At 47.3% G+C, this 17,088-nt stretch overlaps 1 protein-coding gene across 8 annotated transcripts in view; it reads left to right on the top strand.

The window, feature by feature from the left end:
• Nucleotides 1-17,088, top strand: part of CEP89 (centrosomal protein 89) — a 70,626-nt gene that overhangs the window by 15,708 nt on the left and 37,830 nt on the right. For all 8 annotated transcript variants that reach the window (XR_008478656.2, XR_013531351.1, XR_013531352.1 and 5 more), the window contains exons 5-9: nt 160-262; nt 5,818-5,846; nt 8,298-8,340; nt 12,792-13,010; nt 15,452-15,594. Coding sequence is in view for 5 of the 8 variants with exons in the window: in XM_035287045.3 (XP_035142936.2) it covers nt 160-262; nt 5,818-5,846; nt 8,298-8,340; nt 12,792-13,010; nt 15,452-15,594 (537 nt within the window). In the remaining 3 variants the exon portion in view is untranslated. The remainder of the gene's footprint in view (nt 1-159; nt 263-5,817; nt 5,847-8,297; nt 8,341-12,791; nt 13,011-15,451; nt 15,595-17,088) is intronic.

The following is a 17,088-nucleotide window of genomic DNA, read 5'->3' as shown; positions in this document are numbered from 1 at the left end:
TAGCCCTTTTGTGTGTCACTAAGGAAAGCAGCTGAAGTGCCCATGGAGGGAACTCCCAGTGGGGAAGGTGTGAAAGATGTTGGAACCTGTTAGGAGACATGCTATATGTATAGGTTACCTTTCTCACTTCTTTGGTCCTTTGTCTTTTATAACAAAAAGGTGCCATTGTTACATGGGGTGGACAGTGAAGATGATGAAAGTATTTCCGATCAAGATGGGTTTCCAGGCTCACCTCCTGCACCACAGCTGACACAACAAAAAGGTAAAAAAAGAAAAAGCCACACTTTTTATAAAATATAAGAACATTTTTTCCTAATGAATATTGCTTATTTTTAGAAAAACATACCCATTGCCCCTTCATGCTTTAGCTCTCTGATTTTAACTAGGAATATACTTGAAATTTATTTTTTATTAAAAATGAAGGTATGGGCATGGTGGCTCATGCCCATAATCCCAGCACTTTGGGAGGCTGAGGCGGGCAGATCACGAGGTCAGGAGATTGAGACCATGGTGAAACCCTGTCTCTACTAAAAAATACAAAAATTAGATGGGCGTGGTGGTGCACGCCTGTGGTCCCAGCTACTCGGGAGGCTGAGGCAGGAGAATTCCTTGAACCCGGGAGGCGGAGGTTGCAGTGAGCTGAGATTGCGCCACTGCACTCCAGCCTGGTGCCTGATGACAGAGCAAGACTCTGTCTCAAAGAAAAAAAAAAAGAAGCCTGGGCAACACAGGGAGACCTTGTCTTAAAAAGTAAAAATAAAAACATTAGTCAGGCAAGGTGGTACACGCCTGTAGTCCCAGCTACTTAGGAGGGTTAGGTGGGAGGATCACTTAAATCCAAAATGGAGCTGTGATTGCACCATTGCGCTCCAGCCTGGGTGATAGAATGAGATCTTGTCTCCAGAAAACAAGGCTGGGTGTGGTGGCTCACACCTATAATCCCAGCACTTTGGGAGTCCAAGGCAGGTAGATCTCTTGAGTTTAATGAAGAGTTTGCGGCCAGCTTGGGCAACATAGTGAGACTCCGTCTCTACAAAAAATGGACATCTCATTTCTACCAGAATACAAAAAAGTAGCCGACGTGCTGGCGTGTGCCTGTGGTCCTAGGTACTCAGGAGGCTGAGGTGGGAAGATCACTTGAGTCCTTGAGGCAGAGGCTGCAGTGAGCTGAGATTGTGCCGTTGTACTCCAGCCTTAGTGACAGAGTGAAACCCCATCTCAAAAAGAAAAGAAAACAAGTTATTCCACAGTTGATTGCTCCTGGATATTAGGTCATTTTTAAAGTACAAGGTGCTGGGTTTTTTTTTTTTTTTTTTTTTTTTTTTTTTGCTGTGTTAGCCAGGCTGGTCTTGAACTCCTGGGCTTAAGCAATAGAGATAGGGATAGAGATAGGGTCTCCCTAGTCCCAGTGCCTGGGGAAAGACCTGGCCCACAGTGGCCCATCAGGAAAAGTCTGTTGGGTGAATGAGTGCATGGTCATGTATCATTTGATTTATCATGATGAGAGAATTCAACATGTTACAGTAAAAGGTAGGGAAATGTTTTCAGTTTCCACATTTTAGAAGTGATGAGAGCCAGGCGTCAAGTGGACAACCAACAGCTGCGTTATCAGCAGCCCCAGAGTTTCTCCGGCTCAGGGAAACGTTTATGTAAATCATTTCTCAAGGAAAAGAGAATGTCAGCGTCAGAATCCTGGGGCCAGAAAACACCTGTTGGTCAGTTGGCATAATTTTTAAATAGTAGAGTGATGTAACAAGTGCAACTCTTTTTAAATTACAAAAGTAATACCATCTCATTGTAAAAAAAAATACACAAATATGTAAAGTGCATTAGTCTGTTGTCAAGCTGCTGATAAAGATGTATGCAAGACTTATAAAGAGGTTTAATGGATTCACGGTTCCGCGTGGCTGGGGAGGCCTCACAATCATGGCAGAAGGTGAAAGACATCTCTCTTGGCAGCAGAGAAGAGAGGATGAGGACCAAAAGAAAGGGGTTTCCCCTTATAAAACCATCAGATCTCGTGAGACTTATTCGCTATCGTAAGAGCAGTATGGGGGAAACCACCCCCATGATTCAGTTGTCTCCCACCAGGAGACAATATGTAGCAATTATGGGAGCTTCATTTCAGGATGAGATGTGGGTGGGGACACAGCCAGACCATATCATAAAGCTAGACATACTTAATTGTGCTCCCATAGATAATGACTTTTAACAATTTAGAGTGTGTATGTGTGTAAAGTACACACTGTTTTGTTACCTGACTTTCATCTCACAACACATGCCAAATGTCTTCTTGTGTCCCCAAATTTGGTTCTCTCCTCCCTTGTCTAACATCTACACTGTGTGGCCTGATGTAGCTTATACATCAGTCAAGGTCCAATCAGGAGTCAGAACACACACAGTGACTTGAAACGGGAAAGTGTACTATAAAGAACTATGAATTATAACAGGTTTGGGAGCTGGGCATGGTGGCTTACATCTGTAGTCCCAGCTGTGCAGGAGGCTGAGATAGGAGGATCACTTGAGCCCAGGAAGGAGGTCAAGGCTGCAATGAGCTGTGATAGTGCCACTGCACTCCAGCCTAGGTGACAGAGTAAGACCCTGTCTCTTAAAAAAAAAAAAAAAAGATAGTAATAACAGGATTGCCTGCTAAGGAGTAAAGAGAATATTCAAGAATTCAGGAGAAACAGCTCAAGGGAGCAGATGCTGTCCCTAGGGCTGACACAAAGTCAGCCTTCAGGAGGCTGCTCTGGGGAACCTCACCCAGAACCAAGATCCACACCTTCCTGGAGAGGATGTAGCTGTGGCCTGCCAGGTGGCTGTGAAGTTTGCTGAGGTGCAGCCCTAATGAAACTCACTGGGATAGGGGGCCAGGAGAAGCCACCATGAGAGGTACTGCATGTTGCTGCCCCCCCCACAAAAAAAAATTAAAAGGAAAGAGAAAGAAAGGATCTGGGCATGTAATCCCACTTTTAATCCCAGCTACTTGGGAGGCCAAGGTAGGAAGATTACTTGAGCCCAGGAGTTTGAATCCAGCCTGGGTAATATAGTGAGACCCTCAGACTCTATAAAATAGAAATTAAGAAAAGAAATTAATGCAAGAAAAGAAGAGTCGGAGGAAGCTGGAATCAGAAAGTAAAGCTCCAGCTCCTCAAGCGTCTCTCCAGCGCCCTGCAGAGGAAGCCTGCCATGGTGCCAACTGGCTGGGTGGAGCTGTTGCAGTAACATGAACTGGCCGGGAAGGTGGATTTGGAGATGAGAGACAGTGGCCACCTGCACACTTGGGAACATGTACTTGGCACACAGGTGGTGGTTGGGAGGGATTGCAGCTCCTGCAGTGATGCCTGCTTTGTGGTGGGCATTAAAAGCCCCTGCATACTTCTGAAAAACCCCAAACCCCAAACTCAGATTCCACCACTGCACTCCAGCTTGGGTGACAGGACTCTTTTTCCGAAAAGTTGATGACTAAGATGAAATAGCATGATTTCCTTTGGAAAATACACGAATTGCCCTTCAAAAACTTTATATTGTGATCATTTTTAACGTGCATAAAAGTAGAGAGACTAGTAAAATGAACTCCCAGCTTGTGTATCTCCCTGCTTCTATAGCTGTCTACATTTTTTGGGGGGCGGGGGCAGGGTCATTCTCTGTCATCCAGGCTTAAAAGTGTGCTGGTGTGATCTTGGCTCACTGCAACCTCAGCCTTGCAGGCTCAAGTGATTCTCCTGCCTCCTGCCTCAGCCTTCCAGGTAGCTGGGACTGCAGGTGTGCTCTACCACACCTGGCTAATTTTTGTATTTTTGGTAGAGATGGGGTCTTGCTCTGTTGCCCAGGCTGGGCTCAAACTCCTGGGCTCAGCCCATCTGCCTGCCTCAGCCTCCCAAAGTGCTTGGGTTTATAGGCATGTGCCAGTGTGCCCAGCCAACTGTCAACACTTGCTACTCCATTTCATGCCCCCAGATTTATTTTGTGAAGAATTTAAGGGAGACATAGGAGACTCCATTAAATATGAAAGCAGTAACGTCTGAGGTAGCGTTACGGGATACCAAATCAAGACTATTGTAAAGGTGTTCTTAAGAATAGAATTTTTTCTTGTTGTATCACTTTAAACATTTGCTCACTGGAAATTTGTTCAGCACCTGCCGTGTGTCAGAGATGACAGAGCCGTAGGCCTTTCCCCTTTCATCCCAACTGCAGAGGAGGAGGTGCAGGTTGCAAACTGTAGTCTGACGTGCTAAGGTGGGCAGTAGAGGTGGTTGTCTGCCAATTAGGGAAGGTGGCAGGGGGTGGAGGGCTCATCAGGCTGAACTCATAAGGGCAAGGCAGCATTTCATCTGGTATCCAATGCAGGAGAGTAGTCTGGGCTGCCTGTGAACGTTTGACTGAAAGCAGTTTGGTTAAAAACAGTTGATCAAGATGACTTTGGCCAAAAATGAGCTCTTCAGTGATGAGTTGTTCAAATATTGGGATTTTCAATACATCAGGAAGTAGATTTTTTTTTTTTTTTTTGAGATGGTGTCTTGCTCTGTTGCCCAGGCTGGAGTGTTGTGGCACAGTGTTGGCTCACTGCAACCCCTGCCTCCCACGCTCAAGCGATTCTCCTGCCTCATCCTCCCAAGTAGCTGGGATTACAGGCGAGTGCCACCACACCTGGCTCTTTTTGTGTTTTCAGTAGAGATGGGGTTTTACAGTGTTGGCCAGGCTAGTCCCGAACTCCTGACCTCAAGTGATCTGCCCACCTTGGCCTCCCAAGGTACTGGGATTACAGGGATGAGCTGCCGCACCCAACCAGGAGGTAGATTTAGAATTTTGTATGTATCTCTAGCATTTTCTTCTGTTGTCTGAATTCTGTAGGGTTTTTTCCCCCTATTTTTTGCATGTTTCTAGATTATTTTCAGCCAGTTATTTCTGCTCTGCAAATTAAAAGTAGAAAGTTAAAAGCAACTCAGGGCCAGGCACAGTGGCTCATGCCTGTAATCCCTACACTTTGGGAGTCCGAGGCAGGTGGATCATCTGAGGTCAGGAGTTCGAGACCTGGCCAATTTGGAGAAACCCTGACTGTAATAAAAATACAAAACTTTGCCAGGCGTCGTGGTGCATGCCTGTAATCCAACTACTGGGAGACTGAGGCAGGAGAATCGTTTGAACCTGGGAGGTAAAGGTTGTAGTGAGCCAAGATCGTGCCACTGCATTCCACCTGAGGGACAGAGTGAATCTCCATCTCAAAAAAAAAAAGCAACTCGATGTTCAGCTTTTCACAACATGAATGTGTACAGGCAAACTAGGGTGTAAGATCACCTGCTTCCTAGGGTACCTGGATTGCAGATGGTGGAAGATGAGTAACAGGGCGGGATTTGTCTTCCTATCACTGAGATAGTTTGCTTCAAGGAACAACTATTTTTCTTACCAGGTTGGATGCTGCACGTGGGGAGGGTGGGCAGATAGGAGTCTGTCATTGGCCCATCTGGGGAAGGGTGGGCAAGATGTGTTGGGAGAGTGGCGGGGAGGAGTGGCGGAAGGAGGGGAGGAGCCCGGCACGGGAAAGGCTTGGAGCCACTGAAGAGTTTGGCCTTGGTTCTGCAGTCACTTGAGCACAGATGGTGCTCAGGAATGGGTCTGGGAGAGAGATGACAATTTAGAGTCAGGCCCCCACCTGGCCCTGGGACCCACTTGCCTTGTGACCCTGTGAATTTTATCCCTGTCCCGGGCCTTGTTGAGCTCCTCTGTAGAAGGTGAATTTCTGTGACTGTACTTTTCTGAGTGGTCACATTTTATTATCTACTTTAAAAGTTTCTCTCTCTCTGTTTTTTTAATCAGATAATAAACACTCTGTTCTGAATTTAAAGGTAAGATCTTTTTTTAAAAAAATTGATTTTCTCAATAAATTGAGTTTTCATCATAATTTTTCAACAACTTTGGTGTTTTATGGGGGGAAATGAATCTTCCTTTAAGAGTTATTTCCTATTGAATATTTCTTTTAAATACTTTTTTTTTTTTTTTGAGAAGGGGGTCTCACTGTGTCACCCAGGCTGGAGTGCAATGGCACAATCTCAGCTCACTCCGGCCTCCATCTCCCAGGCTCAAGTAATCCTCCTATCTCAGCCTCCCGGATATCTGGGGTCACAGATACTCGTCACCGCACCCAGCTAATATTTGTTTTTTGGTAAAGATGGAGTTTCACCATGTTGCCTAGGCTGGTTTCAAACTCCTGAGCTCAAGTGATCCACCCACCTCAACCTCTGAAAGTGCTGGGATTACAGGCATGAGCCACTGTGCACAGCCTTAAATACTTTTAAAACATGAGGAAATTAATATTTTCCATAGTTTAATGATGAAAGTAAAAAAGGATTAGAAAGAGGCGGGTGGATCATGAGGTCAAAAGATCGAGACCAGCCTGGCCAGCATGGTGAAACCCCATCTCTACTAAAAATACAAAAATTAGCCGGGCGTGGTGGCATGCACCTGTGATCCCAGCTACTCGGGAGGCTGAGGTGGAAGAATCACTTGAACCCAGGAGGCGGAGATTGCAGTGAGCCGAGATTGCACCACTGCACTCCAGCCTGGCAACAGAGCAAGACTCCGTCTCAAAAACAAAAAAAAAAACTACTTTATAATTAGAATGAATGTAGAACAAATAGATAATTTTGTCTTTTTTAAAAGTTGTTTTTTGAGACAGGATCTCCCTCTGTCACCTGGGCTAGAGTGCAGTAGTGTGATCATAGCTCACTGCAGCCTCAATCTCCTGGGCTCAAGTGATCCTTTTGCCTCAGTCTCCTGAGTAGCTGGGACTACAGGCACATGCCACCACTCCTGGCTAATTAAAAAACATTTTTTTAGAAACGGCGTCTTGTTATGTTGCCCAGGATGGTCTCAAGCTCCTGGGCTCAAGCGATCCTCCGTCCTTGGCTTCCCAAAGCACTGGGATTGCAGGCATGATGTGACATGGCTAGCCTGAGATTTTTTTTTTTTGAGACAGAGTCTTGCTCGGTTTCCCAGGCTAGAGTCCAGTGGCATGATCTCGGCTTACTGCAACCTCTGCTTCCTGGATTCAAGTGATTCTCCTGCCTTAGCCTCCCGAGTAGCTGGGACCACAGGTGTGCACCACCACGCCAGGCTAATTTTTGTGTTTTTAATGGAGATGGGATTTCACCATGTTGGCCAGGCTGGTCTCGCACTCCTGACCCCAGGTTATCCCATCTGCCTCAGCCTCCTAAAGTGCTGGGATTACAGGCATGAGCCACCGCACCCGGTCTGGCCTAAGAATTTTAATAACTAATTTGCAAACATGGAAATAGTTCTAACTTAAGTTTCTCATTGTGTGATGTCATGGGAACTTAAAAATTAAACATTTTTTGGGAGAGTTAATTTATAACCTTGTCTGCTTTGTCAGCAGAAATTAGAAACTTAATATCACACCAATGTTTAAGGAAAAATTAACAGAAGTTCCCAGCCTTCCTTTTCTTCTAGGTTTGGGGTTGAGAAGCAATATCTTATTATTGTTCCTTTCTCAGCATTTTGCAAATGTGCTTTCCCACCATTGATGGGATCCTTTTTGCCCATCCCAGCAAGAAGATGCCTAGCTGGAGTTTGCTGTGGGCATCTCCACACACCACTTGTAGCCCTACCTAGCACATGCTTTTAAATGTGAGCCCACAGCCTGCCACTCATGATATCTACCTGTAAAGGCAGTCACTGAACTCAGTGCAGAAATGCAGGAAGAAAGCGCAGGCGGGCCTTCCCTTATAGCTTGAGAGAGCCCCCCCAGAGAAGACATGTAAGGTCTACAATTCAGGTATAAGAAACAGTATAATCCCAGCATGTTGGGAGTCCAAGGTAGGAGGATCCCTTGAGCCCAGGAGCTCAAGGCCAGCCTGGACAACATAAATGAGACCCCATCTCTACCAAAAAAAAAAGCTAAAAAAAAAATTAGGGGTGATGGCCCATGTGTAATCCTAGCTACTTGGGAGGCTGAAGTGGGAGGATTGCATGAGCCCAGGAGCTGGAGGCTGTAGTGAGCTGTGATCACACCACTGCACCCCAGCCTGGGTGACAGAGCAAGACCCTGTCTTAAAGGAAAAAAAAGAAATAGCAGATATTAAAGTTTTTTTAAAATTTCTGTAGGATAGCACAAAGATATTAAAGTTTCAAAAGCTAAAACAAACTAAGAGCAAGCGTCAACATGAAGGAAATAAAGCATGCTTGTTGTATACCTGCTGTCTAATGACCTGGTTGCCTGTGTCCACTCTGTAAAACACTAACGCTCTGCACTTACTCCTCTTATGTTCTTTCTTTCCTAGGATGAAAAACCTCCGTTACGTGAGAAACCGCCACCCTCCCCAGGTATCTGCCTTTTGAATTATGTTGTGATTGAAAAGCTTGTCGTTCTGGAGAATATCCAGATTAATTTTATCTGAAAGTAAAGATTACGTTTTCTTTTTCTTGTATTAGTTGTTGAACTTCCATCCTTGTCTCAAAAGAGAGGGTCCAAACACTAGGTAGTGGACGTATGTCCATGCGGGATGTGCTTGGATCCTGGGAGGGTGGGAGTTGGACCTGGGGGGCAGTGGACCTGTGGGATGTGCTGGGATCCTGGGGGAAGGGAGGTGGACCTGTGGGATGTGCTGGGATCCTGGGGGAAGGGAAGTGGACCTGTGGGATGTGCTGGGATCCTGGGGGAAGGAGTGGACCTGTGGGATGTGCTGGGATCCTAGGGGAAGGGAAGTGGACCTGTGGGATGTGCTGGGATCCTGGGGGAAGGGAAGTGGACCTGTGGGATGTGCTGGGATCCTAGGGGAAGGGAAGTGGACCTGTGGGATGTGCTGGGATCCTGGGGGAAGGAGTGGACCTGTGGGATGTGCTGGGATCCTAGGGGAAGGGAAGTGGACCTGTGGGATGTGCTGGGATCCTGGGGGAAGGGAAGTGGACCTGTGGGATGTGCTGGGATCCTGGGGGAAGGAGTGGACCTGTGGGATGTGCTGGGATCAGTGCTGGTCAGGTGGGTGCAGTTATGGCCTCTGCTCTGAGGCTGAAGGCAGAGGGAGAGGTCCAAAAATACTTTATGGGTTAGATCCCCCTGACCCAAACAGTTTGGGGAGCTTCAGTAGCTTCCAAAATGGAGGTTGTAATTTTTGCTGTTAGGTGGCACATCGTTACAAGATCCTTGGGGTGTTGCTTTTCTGGCCGGAAATGTCTGTGGTGCCAGTGTACCTTTGCCCGAGTTGTTGTCTGGCATCCAGGAAGAATAAGGTAAGCAGACAAGTGGAGGGTGAGCAAGATGATGAGGCACTTTACTGAATATTAGGACAGCTCAGAGGAAACCCACAGTGGGCAGCTCCTCTCTGTAGGCAGCTTGTCCTGTCAAGCTTTCAGCTCTCAGCAGAGAGGAGGCCCTGGAGTGGGTGACTGTTCTCTGCAGGCAGGTCATCTGATTGTCTCTGCAGCTCTCAGCAAAGAGGAGGCCCTGGAGAGGGTGGCTCTTCTCTGCAGCTGGTTGTCCTGATGTCTGCCCAGCTCCTGATGTCCGCCCAACCCTGGAGTGGTTGCTCCTCTCTGCTGCTGGCCCTCTGACTTCTCTAGCTATCAGCAGAGAGGGTAGCTCCTCTCTGTAGCTGGTCATCCCATCTTCGCTGCTCTGGCTAAGCCCGGGGCTTTTATGGGCCTCAGAAGGGAGAAAATGTGCACCATTTGGTCCATGGGCGGCTGTGGGTGGGCCTGGAAAAGGCACCACAAATTCTCGCTGTAGTTTCACGGATGGGCAGCCTGGTCCCCAGCCTTCAGGCCCTCCCTGACCTGAAGGTGGGGCATCACCAGGGACCTGCCTGCCTCCACCCAGGAGCCTGTCTGCCTCCCACTGCTCGGTCCATGGCACCCAGGCTGCTCACACCAAGGGGCACCTGGAGGCCAGTGCAGAGCCACCCTCAGCCCTACTTCGCTTCCCCTCCTGTGCTCATGGGTGCCCAAAGTCTGGAGGGGGCTGAGGCAGCAGGGTGCTGGCATATCAGCACTGTCCTGAGTGTGCGCACTCCCAGCCAGCCTGTGACAGTGCCCAGGCTTGGCCCCAACGCTGCTCCAAGATTAGAGTAGGCGCCGGGAGCAGGGAGAGGCCAGGTGGCTGGAGCAAATAGCTGTGAGCCTGCAGGAACATGGGAGCCTTCCCAGGCCCCTGAGGGTGCAGATTGCAGAGACACCCGGGTCTTGCACTTGGGAGGATGGCTTGCAGTAACACCCTGGGAGCTGCTGCCTTGCCAACTCAGAAGGGGCAGGGCTCCCACTTGTCCCTGGCTCCTGATGGTACTATGGAGCGTGCATCCCTGACCATGCCCTCTGAAGCAGGTGCCCACAGTGGGGTGAAGCCAGGTAGTGGGAGCAGGCACTTTTGAGCCTGTGGGGGTTAGTGGGGGCCTTACAGAGATTCTCGGTTCTGCAGCTGGGCTTGGGCACTGCAGCGGCACCCAGGGAAGGAGGGGCTCCTGCCTGCTCTGCAGAGCTAGAGGCTTGGGCCACACCTCCCTGCTCTAGAGTCTGTGCAGTGGCTGGTCTAGATGGGCCGCCACTGCCATCAGCATCGCTGCTCTGGAAATGCTGTTTTAAGTCTCCTCCATGTCAGATTCACTTTATTTGCACCCTTTCAATCTCAGCATTTTCAGTGCTGTGTTCTGGGCGTTTGCTGGGGCTGTAACTTCTCCATGTATTCATTCTTCATGATGTGCATCCTGCAGTCTGGCCCATGCTTTAAGTTCATGGTATTAATCGAATGTTAACTTCCATGGTCTGTGAGACACCGACTGTGTCTCTGAAAGCGGTAACCGTGCACGTCCAGACTTGGGGTTTGTGTTGCAGCCCCTTCTCCTTGCCCACTTGCCTTTGATGCTTCTCTGGCTCTGCTGTTTGCTGCCTCTTGGGGTCTCTGAGATTTCCTGTGGCTGGCAGGGGGATGCTACCTCTGTTTACTGCACCCTGCCTGGAGAGGGAGGGCCAATGGGCTGGCAGGCTGTACCAACTGCTGTACCAACTGCTGTACCGACCGATGGGGACGGTCAGGATGTGAGGCCAGCCTGGATTCGTGGGAACCCCTCTTCCGGCTTTCTCCAGCCCCCTGCTCTGCCCTGCCTCTCTGCCCTCAGGGCCTGTGTGTCCTGCCTGAGGAGGGCACTCATTTCTGCTATTGCTCCCTGGGTCAGGTGGGTTAACCCCCTGCTGTTCCGCCTCTGGTTTTCTGACTGGACAGTTCATCAGCTGTTTCAAGCTGCTGCTTTGTAAATATAATTTTTTTTATCAATTGAATTTTGTAGAGATGGGGTCTCGCGATATTGCCCAGGCTGGTCTTGAACTCCTGGCCTCAAGTAATCTTCCTGCCTCAGCTTCCCCAAGTGCTGGGATTGCAGGTGCGAGCCACCAGGCCCAGTCTCAGCGGCTCTTTCTAGGCCACTTTGTGTCTCCAGTCCTACCAGGGCAAGGTATATCCCTGGAGCCCCCACTCCCCCATTTTCTAGCTGCCCTCTCTTGGCACATTTCAGGCTGTGGCGTCCATCTTCAGTTTCATCTCCATGGTTTTCTCTGGGATTTTTCAGGGTTCCCTTGTTTCTGTATAGCTATGGAGTTCTCATTTCTGAGCCTTACGTGTTGCATGTTGTCATCGGATGTGTGTGTCAGGGGTCAGGCCAGGCTCTCCGGAACCACCCGCCATCCTGCCCTTATCTGTGTGGAAGCTCCCTTCCACCTCTACTTCCCCTGGGAGGCGTGCTGGCCAGGGGCCCATGGGAGCCTCACCTCCTGTGACCTTTCAGAGCACATCTCCCCGTGGAACACCGCTGTTTTCCACCCCGCTTCCTTGCTGTTCCTTCTTAAGGTCCTGTGTGACCTCTGTTTTCTCTCCCTGGTGCCTTCAGGCCTGTGACCTAACCCTAGCCTGCCTCCTTGTCTTCTGTCCCCACCAGCTCTTCATGGTGCACTCCTATCTGGGGAAGCATCTGCCAGACACAGGCCTGGTTGGTCATCCTGAGTCTGCTTCTCTCTCACTGCCCGCACCCAGCCAGCCACCAGCCCTTGAGTCCTGCTCTTGCATGTCCCTTTCTCTCTGTCCCCACTCGAATGCTGCCCCTCGGCTGTTGGGCTGGGCCTCATTCTTTTTTTTTTTTTGAGACGGAGTTTCGCTCGTTACCCAGGCTGGAGTGCAATGGCGTGATCTCAGTTCACTGCAACCTCCGCCTCCTGGGTTCAGGCAATTCTCCTGCCTCAGCCTCCCGAGTAGCCGGGATTACAGGCATGCGCCACCACGCCCAGCTAATTTTTTGTATTCTTAGTAGAGACGGGGTTTCACCATGTTGACCGGGATGGTCTTGATCTCTTGACCTCGTGATCCACCCGCCTCGGCCTCCCAAAGTGCTGGGATTACAGGCTTGGGCTGGGCCTCATTCTAACCTGCCTTCTTCCCTGCTGGCCTGAAGGATTCACCCAAGAGCAGAGCCTCTTTCTTCTCACACTTCTGCCTGAAAGCCCCCCTGGCTTCTGCTGCCCTGCAAGATGAACCTTCCACGCCATTTCACAATAGGCACGGCCTCCTGCAGCTCTGGCCTCCCTCTCTGGCCTCCCCTCAGTATCTCTCTGCTTGCTGTGACCTCTCCAGGCCACTTACTCTTTCCTATACTTTCCACTTAGACTTTTCTCCCTTCCCAGGGACCAAAGAACATGGCACCAAGCCTGATGTGCTTTTTGGAACAAAGTCACATGATTTTGATGTGCTATTGTCAGCATCGATTAACATTTAAAAATTTTCCCCTGTACCCTTTCAGATATAGCTGGTAGGACACGTCCGAGACATACAGAAATAACCAGAGAGAAGTTTGAGTCGCTGAAAGAAGAAAACGTGCACCTCAGGAATACGAACCAAAGCCTAACCCTTGAACTAAATGCAACGAAACAAGCAAGGAAAGAGTTACAGTTAAAACTTAAGGGAACAGAAAAAGAGAAGAGAAAGCTGGAAGAGGCTGAGAAGGCGGCGTCACAGGACGGTAGGGATGGATGATGCTTTTATTAGAGGAATGAGCGGGACTTCCGTCAATTATTCTGAGAGTTAATACTTTATGTTTTGATATTCGTTGATATTTGTATTGGTGATTTATGTTGTAACATTTCAGGCTTTTTGTTACTACCCTTATGATTGTTGAGATTTGATTTCGTCTGTTATATCAGTATTATACCGAAGAAATCCTCAGGTTGGAAAGAAGCTAAATTTTAAAAAACAAAGCAGAAATTCCAATACTTCTTTTGGAACTTGATGCTTTGCTTACATATATTTCACATCGGCTTTTATCCCCAGGAGAAGCATATAGAAGCTCCTTCTTTACCATAGACTTATCAATGATTATGTTTTCCTTGCTAATCTGATACGTTAAAAAAAGAAATAGTATTTTAATTTGTATTTCTTTTATTATTGATAAGCTTGAATATTTTTTCATGTCTTTCAGGTCATTTTCTTTTTCTGTCATAAAACTGCCCACTTTATTTATTTTTTAGAGACAATATCTCACTCTTATCACCCAGGTGCCTACAGTGGGGTGATCAGAGTTCACTATACCTTGAACTCCTGGGCTCAAGTGATCCTCCCACCTCAGCCTCCCGAGTAGCTGGGACTAAGGGCGAGCACCATTATGCCAGGCTAAGGTTTTTTTTTTTTAATTTTTTTATAGCAGTGAGCGCTCATTATGTTGCCCAGGCTGGTCTCAAACTCCTGGCCTCAAGGATTTTTCCTGCTTGGCCTCCCAAAGTGCTGGGATTATAGGTATGAGCCACTGTGCATGGCCAAGTTGTCCACTTTGCATTCAGACACTTGACTTCTTTTTGCTGATTTGCAGAAACTCCTTTCATATGAAAGATTTTATCCCTTTGCCATAAGTTTGTTGATAATTGGGCTAAATCTGTAAGATGTTTTTCTTTCTCGACTTATACCCTTGGTGTTAAGTCATTTTTAACTCTACGATTACGTAGATATTCACCAATATTTTCTCTACACCTTTTTCTGTTTACCTAAAACTGATAATATAGCTTTTTTTTGAGATGGAGTTTTGCTCTTGTTACCCAGGCTGGAGTGCAATGGCGCGATCTCTGCTCACCGCAACCTCCACCTCCTGGGTTCAGGCAATTCTCCTGCCTCAGCCTCCCGAGTAGCTGGGACTACAGGCATGTACCACCATGCCCAGCTAATTTTTGTATTTTTAGTAGAGATGGGGTTTCACCTTATTGACCAGGATGGTCTGGATCTCTTGACCTCATGAACCACCCGCCTCGGCCTCCCAAAGTGCTGGGATTATAGCCGTGAGCCACCGCACCTGGCCGATAATATAGCTTTAAGTACGGTGGTGTCAGTTTTTTTCATATAGGCCCTGCATAATTCTTATCTTAGGTACATTTATTTTTAGATACTTTATTTGTGCTGTTACCTTGTGGGATCTATTTTCTGATTTTTTGTTTTTTGAGACAAAGTCTCACTGTCACCCAGGCTAGGGTACAATGGCGTGATCTCGGCTCACTGCAACCTCCGCCTCCTGGGTTCAAGCCACTCCTGCCTTAGCCTCCTGAGTAGCTGGGACTACAGGTGTATGCCACCATACCCAGCTATTTTTTTTTTTTTTTTCTGTATTTTTAGTAGAGATGGGGTTCACCATGTTAGCCAGGATGGTCTCAATCTCCTGAACTCGTGATTTGCCTACCTTGGCCTCCCAAAGTGTTGGGGTTACAGGCGTGAGCCACTGCACCCAGCCTATTTTCTGTTTTGTTTTCTAATAGGACATTGCTATTATGTGGGAAGGTTATTAGCGCTACTATATTTTCCATGTATTCTATATGATTTTTCAAAGCACATATTTTTATGTCATCTGAAACAGTGACTATTCCTTTCCAACTTGAAATTTTTATTTTATTTATTGTACATGCAAAAACTTCCATAAACTTCCAATATAATGTTAATTATTCAATGTTTAAAGACTTTGGAACTTTGGCTGGGTGCAGTAGCTTATGCCTGTCATCCCAGCACTTTGGGAGGCCAAGGTGGGTGGATCATAAGGTCAAGAGTTTGAGACCAGCCTGGCCAACATAGTGAAACCCCATCTCTGTGAAAATAAAAATAAAAAAGTTAGCCAGGCCTGGTGGCGGGCACCTGTAGTCCCAGCTACTAGGAGGCTGAGGCAGGGGAAACCTGGGAGGCAGAGGTTGCAGTGAACCAAGATCGCACCACTGCACTCTAGCGTAGATGACAGAGCGAGAGTCCGTCTTAAAAAAAAAAAAAGAAAAACTTGGTAACATTTATTTCTTCACGTAGACACACAGACATACAAACAGTTCATTGTCTCTGAGTGTGAAAGGGGGATGAAGCAAATGATTTGCAATTGAAATAAAATCTGGATAAATATGACATTATTTCTTACAGCATAATATTAAATTATTTTTTTTCTAGTTGCTGCATCTGAGTTACTTTATCTGCGAAAACAAGCTCAAGAACTGGTGGATGAAAATGATGGGTTGAAAATGACTGTCCATCGTTTGAATGTAGAACTCAGTCGATATCAGACAAAATTCAGGCATTTGTCCAAGGAAGAGGTAACATTTCCAATCATGAAAAATCAGCTTTTCAGATTTTTAGGCTTTCTTGTTTAACTGATTTCCAGTCTTGAGAGGTTCTTATTATAATATGATGGAAGAAAAGCTCTGTCCAAGGCACAGTGTTTCTAAGGGTCATTCTGTTTCTTGCTTCCTTCCCTTCCTTATTCCCTTTAACTAAAGCAATAGAGACTGTAAAACATTGGGACAATACAAAAGTATATAAAGTAAAAGAGGCTGGATGAGGTGGCTCATGCCTGGAATCCCAGCATTTGCAGAGGCTGAGGCGGGAGGATTGTTTGGGCTCTGGAGTTTGAGACCAGCCTGGGCAACAGTAAGACCTAGTCTCTACAAATAAAAAATTTTTAAAAATTAGCATGCCTGTACCCCCAGCCACTCAGGAGGCCGAGGCAGGAGGATCTCTTGAGCGTGGGAGGTCGAGGGTGCAGTGAGCTGAGCCTGGGTGACAGAGTAAGACCTTGTCTCAAAAATTAAAAAAAAAAAAGAAGTAAAAGAATGGAAGTCTGTGTTGGCTGCTCCCTTCTCAGTTATGTTTCTGAAGGTTGCAGCTGCTGTCAGTGCACAAACTTGGAAAGGAAAGCAGAGTTTCCCATTCTAAGAACGTGCAGAGTCCAACTCCACACACTGTATACCACTTGGTGGTTTTTACTGTAGTCAGAATTATGCAGCCATCACTGCAATCAATTTTACAGCACTTTTGTTAAATCAAGACATGTCGGCCGGGCGTGGTGGCTCATTACTGTAATCCCAGCACTTCGGGAAGCTGAGGTGGGCGGATCATTTGAAGTCAGGCGTTCAAGACCAGCCTGACGAACCTGGTGAAACCCCATCTGTACTTAAAGTACAAAAAAAATTAGCCAGGCGTGGTCATGTGCACCTATAATCCCAGCTACTTGGGAGGCTGAGGCAGGAGACTCGCTTGAACCTGGGAGGCAGAGGTTGCAGTGAGCCAAGATTGTGTCACTGCACTCTAGCATGGGTGACAGAGTGAGACTCTGTCTCAAAAAAAAAAACAAAACAAAACAAGTGTCATACCTGTTTGGGAATCACTGTCTCTATGAATTTGCCTATTCTGAACATTTCATAGAAATGAAATAATACAAGATGTGACCTTGTGTGACTGACTGCTTCTTTCACTTAACATAATACTAACTCTTTTTTTTTTTGAGATGGAGTCTCACTCTGTTGCCAGGGTGGAGTGCAGTGTCATGATCTCGGCTCACTGCAACCTGCAGCCTCTACCTCCGAGTTTCAAGCGATTCTCCTGCCTCAGCCCCCTGAGTAGCTGGGACTACAGGCATGTGCCACCACACCCAGCTAATTTTTGTATTTTTAATAGAGTCGGGGTTTCACCATGTTGGCCAGGATGGCCTCAATCTCTTGACATCGTGATCTGCCCGCCTCAGCCTCCCAAAGTGCTGGGATTACAGGTGTGAGCCACCACGCCCGGCCAAGACTAACTTTTAAACAAAA

This window comes from Callithrix jacchus, chromosome 22, assembly GCF_049354715.1.
Source record: "Callithrix jacchus isolate 240 chromosome 22, calJac240_pri, whole genome shotgun sequence".
NCBI classification, from domain to species: domain Eukaryota; kingdom Metazoa; phylum Chordata; class Mammalia; order Primates; family Cebidae; genus Callithrix; species Callithrix jacchus.
Note: the sequence above shows the minus strand (reverse complement) of the source record. Positions and strands in the feature narration are given on the sequence as shown.